The sequence below is a fragment of the Notolepis coatsorum genome, assembly GCF_963971535.1.
Source record: "Notolepis coatsorum genome assembly, chromosome: 3".
Lineage (NCBI taxonomy): Eukaryota > Metazoa > Chordata > Actinopteri > Aulopiformes > Paralepididae > Notolepis > Notolepis coatsorum.
The window spans coordinates 28,123,379-28,129,938 of record NC_140167.1 but is presented as its reverse complement, the minus strand read 5'-3'; the positions used below and the strand labels follow the sequence as shown (position 1 = coordinate 28,129,938).

Genomic DNA, 6,560 nt, shown 5'->3' with positions numbered 1-6,560 from the left:
AGAGAGGAGAGAGGAGAGGAGAGAGAGAGAGAGAGAGAGAGAGAGAGAGAGAGAGAGAGAGGGAGAGAGAGAGAGAGAGAGAGAGAGAGAGAGAGAGAGAGAGAGAGAGAGAGAGAGAGAGAGAGAGAGAGAGAGAGAAGAGAGAGAGAGAGAGAGGAGAGAGAGAGAAGAGGAGAGAGAGAGAGAGAGAGCACGTCCCTGCGTGCATATTGGCCTCAGTGAGTATGGGAAAGAAAAGAGAAGGAGGTAAATAACAATTTTAGGAAATAATCCATGGTTCCAATGTAAGATACAGACCTATATGCAACAATGGGTGGGCTAGGCTACAGTAGACCTATAGAGTATTATTCACCACACTGCGATCATGCTCATCAATCCGTAATAACAGTATTCATTTATCCTACCAACAGGCCCTATCCAGCCCCGTTTAATATTTGGATGATGACAATTATACATCTTACTTTGCAGCGATTTCCCTCGTTTAGTTTCGCCAGCATCCAAATGCTCCTCTGACCCGTCCTGATGCTTTCCATGTGTCTCCTGCTCCCAGACCTGCAGTGAACTGGCCGGGAGAGAGGGGATAGGGACACTGCACCTTGTTACCATCGGGTCGACTGTTAAGTTTTACAAGTGACATTTTGCGAGCTTATAAACGATACCTTCTAAACTTCCACAGGAAACTCCGAAAACATGCTGTGATAATGTACGCCTCTGGAATTCAGTCGATACCCCCATAGTCTGGGACCGTTGCATTCTACAACGGTATCGATTACATGAGCCTTTTTCCATGTTTGATGCTCGAGGATTGGCTTATAAAAAATACTTAGCAGCTAGTCGGTCTCCTAACCTATAACGTCGAGTTATAAATGATCCTATTCTGCGAGCCTCCCCCACGCGCGGTCCACCGTGCGTCCAAACCTGTCTGTCACATCACACCTCCACAACAAGGCACGTCTCTGTGGCCACGGGCTGCTCCATCCAGGTGCAGGGACCAGTGGTCAGATGGTAAATGTTTCAATTGATATGGAGATAAACACACCGAAGACGTATACATAAAACACTATCATATTTGTGACCCAGCATCGAATCTTCACATTGAAAATGTCCTTCAATGTCATTCCCGCGTCCACTTTATGAGTCAATTATTCCAATGCATATATAGTTTTGAATGTACACATATATATCACCTTTTGTATGCACCATGGTTTCCCTGCACTATTTTGTACAACACCTCCATATTGATAATTCAATAGACAGTTCCAGCTCAGATGGTTGAACAACAAGTTCACCTATATATATTTCAGCCTACATCTCCTACTAACAGTTCCTTACCAGGAGGCTGCGTGTTGGATCATGGAAGGTTTCCCTTCTGTCATTTCCCCTGCAAAACATTCAAGGAGGCTGCGTTTCTCCAACCGGATGGCGTGCCGTGCGTGTAGCCTACTGCGTGCAGGCACATCCAGCGCGGCGCGACCAATGAAATCAGAGCTGAGCCCCTGCGTAACTGCGAAGATTGACGTGGAGGAGGACGCGTCAAATTAATCCCAGCAAACTTCAGCCTCTCTGGGATAACTCCAATTTGCCTTTATCGGACGAAGATCACTTTGGTGCCATTGTGCCTTTCAGTTTCTTCCGAAGCTGTTTTACAAAAGAGGGAGCCCGACACTACAGGAGGACCTTTTTTAACTAAGATATCTATTTTCTCGTGTAGCTCATTTCTTCCTTCGTTCAGAGGGGAGAACAGGACGCATTCAGCCATTGAGGGACAACGATTTCAAAGCCTCTCGAACCATAGGCAAATGGGTAAGCTTGAGTTACCGTCTGCATGCCTCAGTGGCAGGGGACGTGCGAGAGCAGAACCGTGCTCACCACGCCTGCATAACGCCGCAAGTAACCGTACGGTGTTTATCTCCAAGTTCAAGATAACGACGTGCGAATTCTATAGAACCAATTTGGAAGGGGCAGTTTACGCAACAGACGATGGGGTTTATTCTTTATTATAGCCGACCGAAATATTTCCAAATCGAATTATATTTGAGCCTGTATTATGCTAGAGATTAGAGAAATAACTGAAATATATAGCCTACTTACTATACAATAATTGGTTTGCGTCAGGACCTCAGGAGTATACATCGTAATTTCTTAATCAAGGCGCGCCGATTGTATGGTTCCATTTTCTGTGCGATTCGTGCGAATAGTATACTGTGCACGGTTATTAACTTCGTTTTCTTTCTCTCCCCTTTAGAGCAAACCTATGGAGAGGTGAACCAGCTAGGTGGCGTGTTCGTCAATGGGCGACCCTTGCCCAACGCCATTCGATTGAGAATAGTGGAGTTGGCCCAGCTTGGAATTCGACCGTGTGACATAAGTAGGCAACTTCGCGTCTCCCACGGCTGTGTGAGCAAGATCCTGGCGAGGTACAACGAGACGGGCTCCATTTTACCCGGTGCCATCGGGGGGAGCAAGCCACGGGTCACCACGCCGAACGTGGTGAAAAACATAAGGGATTACAAACAGGGCGACCCCGGGATCTTTGCCTGGGAGATCCGGGACAGGCTTCTGGCGGATGGAGTTTGTGACAAGTACAATGTCCCTTCAGTCAGTTCAATCAGCCGGATTTTACGCAACAAGATTGGAAACCTCTCCCAGCCCAACCAGTACGAGGGCATGAGTAAGCAAGGTTCCGGACAGGGTGGGCTCTCTTACAACCACATATACCCCTATTCATACCCCAACGCCATGTCACCCACTGGCACCAAAATGGGCAACCCTGGAGGACCCATGTCGGCCGCGCATATGAGCATGAGAGCGTGGCCCTCGGCGCACACCGTCAGCAATATTCTCGGTATAAGAGCCTTCATGGACCCCTCAGGTGCGTAATACTGACCCAGGTTTTCCCTATAGAATCTCTGCATGCTGCTACGAGATTGGTATAGGCCTCTCTGCCTCCACGCCGTGCATGAATTAGCCTGTAGATGTATTTCTGAGGAGATATTAATGATCCCGCGAGAGGCTTTGTTAGTCCAGTATATCCATTGCCTTGTATCACCCGTATATAACTGCAGTTGTGGTTATAAGGCAAAGGACAATACGTCCATTAGACCTGCAGGTAGGCCCCGTCATTCAAGACGAAAGCCCTCAACCGGGCATTTTCCTAGATTGATGTCTTGGCAAACACCTTGCTCACCTGCTGTATCCTCCTAAATCCGTCTTGTCACCATAAAACGACATGATAGTCCCTTTTGGGCCTATAATGAATGTGTTCCTTTTTCTCTAGTGTTTTTACCCATGCAGGCCTCAACGCATTCATGATGTGCAATGGGGTTGAAGTTAATGCACATTTTATGAAATTTGGCAAATATATATTAACATAGGCCCAGGCCTAATTATATTGATATTGCATTACTAATTTTAGGATAGCATAATAGCACAACAAATATATAGCCTTCATTAGCCAAGAGCTAAACAGTTTATGTAAAACATTTTAAGTGAGGAAGCAGATCTATATTTAGGCCTAGACATTTGCATGGATTTATAATAAAACACAATCCACTTAAGTAAACGACATAACGCCAAAAGTGTTGTTTTTGAACAACATTAAAACATTTTATTTTTTGCATTTTCCCAGCACTGTGGTTTTATCTGTTACGCTCACGTATTAAGCACAATTATGTAGATGTCCCTCGACATTTAGACTCTTAATCGTGCTTATTCCAGACAATAAAACATTGTAAAAAATATATAAATGATGCATAGGATAATCGAATTGTATATAGACGAAGGCATTTCAAAGCTAGGATAAGGATAATTAAATCTGGCACTATTAGGTCAGATATTTTTCAGATGTTCATCTGATCATATCCAGATTTTGTATTCTCCTTACGACTTCACATTAAGTTTGCCGTTTTTTCCTTCTAAATCAGCCCTTGGAGCAGATGGATATCCAGCGAAAATGGAGGACTGGAGTAGTGTCAACAGAGCAACGTTCCCCGCGGCGCACGCGGTCAACGGAATTGACAAATCAACCATTGACACGGACATAAAATATGCTCAGGTAAAACAAGACGCAGCTGTGGTGTTTCAATTTTTACTGAGGCAGCTCTCGTCTGTATACTCTGTTTGTACACTATTTGGCTTTCTCTCCTCAGTCCAAGAGTTTTAAGAACTGGAAAATAGGCCTATAGGTTACGTGTTTTATTTTCCAAACGGATGTAGACTAGACTGTGTATATACACCTTGTAGTTACATAACAAGAGAAGATAAGATATACGTTAAGATATTCCTTTATTGATCCCCTTGGGGGAAATTCAGGCATCATAGCAGAATGGGGGAGGGGGGTACAGGTATGGTAATAATAAGAGGTAATAAAGTTATAGAAAATAGGCAGCGTAAACACAATATAACAAGGTTGCATTGTGATTAATTAATTACACGTGTACAATTGTAATTAATTTTGTAAATGTTTTGTTTGTCTGCAGCCCTCGTCAACACTGTCCAGTTATGTCCCAGCGTGCGCTTACTCTCCTTCGAACCAGTACGGTGTTTACAGCGGGCCAGCGGGCAGCTACATGACCCCCGGACACCACTGGCAAACTCAGACCTCGAACTTGTCCCACCCAGGCAGTGGGATGACCATGCACGCGGGAGACATCAATTCTGCCATGGCGTTCAAGCACCCATCGCGAGAAGGTATAGACGCGAGTGTCCGGGTATCTAATATTAGCGTAATTTGAAAATTGGTGACAGTCAGCTGTCCGATTTGCCTTTTCAATTTTGAAGTCGACACACACACACACACACACACACACACACACACACACACACACACACACACACACACACACACACACACACACACGCACACACACACACACACACACACACACACACACACACACACACACACACACACACACACACACACATTATATACAAACACACAAACACAAACAAACACACACAAACACACACAATATATATTGTATATATATATATGGAAATATAATTTAGGGCGTCTCCATAAAAATAGAAATATGCAACTATAGAACATATGGAACATCATGTCGAGTCGATTGTCAATTATTGCCATGCATGTGAACTTGTGGAAAAGATCTGAGAAAATACTGATGTTATCTACAATGTTGCTTTAATGAAATGGTGAAATATAGTTTAGCCTGTGCACACACACACACACACACGCACACACACACACACACACACACACACACACACACACACACACACACACACACACACACACACACACACACACACACACACACACACACACACACACACACACACACACATTATATACAAACACACACAATATATATATTTTTTTAAATAATAAGCCTTCTTGTAAAATGCCTAGCTGTTTTAATGAACACATTATGCACTTTACATGAATTATATAATTAAGCTATAACCATTATCATTTAATTGATAGCTCATATTAATTACAATGTCCATATGCTGTCATTTTGAAGTGGTCATTTGGGCAGTTTAATATGTCAGCTCACACACACACACACGGGTCCAATATCACACAATTTGAATAGAAGCATTTTTTATTTTTTTTGGAGGAGTTTGCTGAAGTAAAGACGTATGGCCTGTGTGTGCTACATAAACATTTGTTATTTGTGTTCCACAGGAGACCGAAAGCCACCCAGTCCCCTGAGCAAGCAGCAGCACGAGGCGCTGAACAGTGTACACGGACTCAACCTCCCCACTGCGTCGTCATAACGCCAGTAGGCTGTTAGCCACGCGCCCGGGACTTAAATAACACACAGTGCATAATTGAACGCATTTCCAGAACTCGGAACAGTAAGTGCAAGCACTATTGATTTGTTCGCCAACGTGTTTGTGGTGGACTTATACATATTATAAGGTCACAATTAGCCTATGTCCATGATGCATTGAATTTGTGGACACAATATCCTTTTAACGGTCTGTGGCCATATGAATGTAAACTTTTATGGATGTAGGTTTTTTCCCCTCATGCAATGATTGGTTTTTGTTTTTTTTCCTTTCTTTTCAAATACTTCCATGTATACTATATTCTGTTAAAGACGTGCAGGACTGAAATTCACTTATGTCTGTCTGTCATTGGTGTTTCATAGAGTCAGGAATTAAGGAGTCAACTTGACAATGGAACTATAACACGCCATCAATTATATTATTTTGATAGCCATGATCTGGATTATTCTACTCAACGATGTGAACAAAGAGATAAATTGTAAAATGTAAAATATTTGTAAAAGCTTTAATTATATATTTTTATAAATTCATTGTAAATACTCTTAAATAAAGGCTTTCATAAATCATACGTTTCTATATGGATATGAATGTTATTTTGCAAAGGACCTGAGGGATGAGGGCATAGTCATTAGATACAGACATTAGATATGTTGTCCATGAAGACAGCGCGATTGTTATCTATCGGTAACAGAACATTTCGATTAGTCGTGAAGGCACATGGGTTTCGCTTTTCTATACAGGGAGCGTTGCCAGCTTCCTAATGACGCTTTACCGAGTTTGGCGCCTGCAGTGATGCTATC

General features: G+C 43.0%; 1 protein-coding gene across 2 annotated transcripts; it reads left to right on the top strand.

The window, feature by feature from the left end:
• The first annotated feature begins 1,521 nt into the window (after positions 1-1,521).
• Positions 1,522-6,328, top strand: pax1a (paired box 1a). 2 transcript variants are annotated; one of them, XM_084310149.1, is made up of 5 exons: positions 1,522-1,803; positions 2,246-2,671; positions 3,924-4,054; positions 4,479-4,689; positions 5,654-6,328. In XM_084310149.1, the coding sequence occupies exons 1-5, from the start codon at positions 1,800-1,802 to the stop codon at positions 5,743-5,745; spliced, it is 864 nt and encodes a 287-aa protein (XP_084166275.1). In that variant the 5' UTR covers positions 1,522-1,799; the 3' UTR covers positions 5,746-6,328. The 2 variants fall into 2 exon arrangements, with proteins under 2 accessions (XP_084166275.1, XP_084166274.1); XM_084310148.1 differs by having other exon boundaries at positions 1,529-1,803; positions 2,246-2,872.
• The last annotated feature ends 232 nt before the right edge of the window (positions 6,329-6,560 follow it).

Excerpts from the sequence above, each read along its gene's own strand:
- pax1a (XM_084310148.1), top strand. Across the intron at positions 2,873-3,923 it reads AGCCTTCATGGACCCCTCAG|CCCTTGGAGCAGATGGATAT; the intron begins GTGCGTAATACT and ends CTTCTAAATCAG. Across the intron at positions 4,055-4,478 it reads CGGACATAAAATATGCTCAG|CCCTCGTCAACACTGTCCAG; the intron begins GTAAAACAAGAC and ends GTTTGTCTGCAG.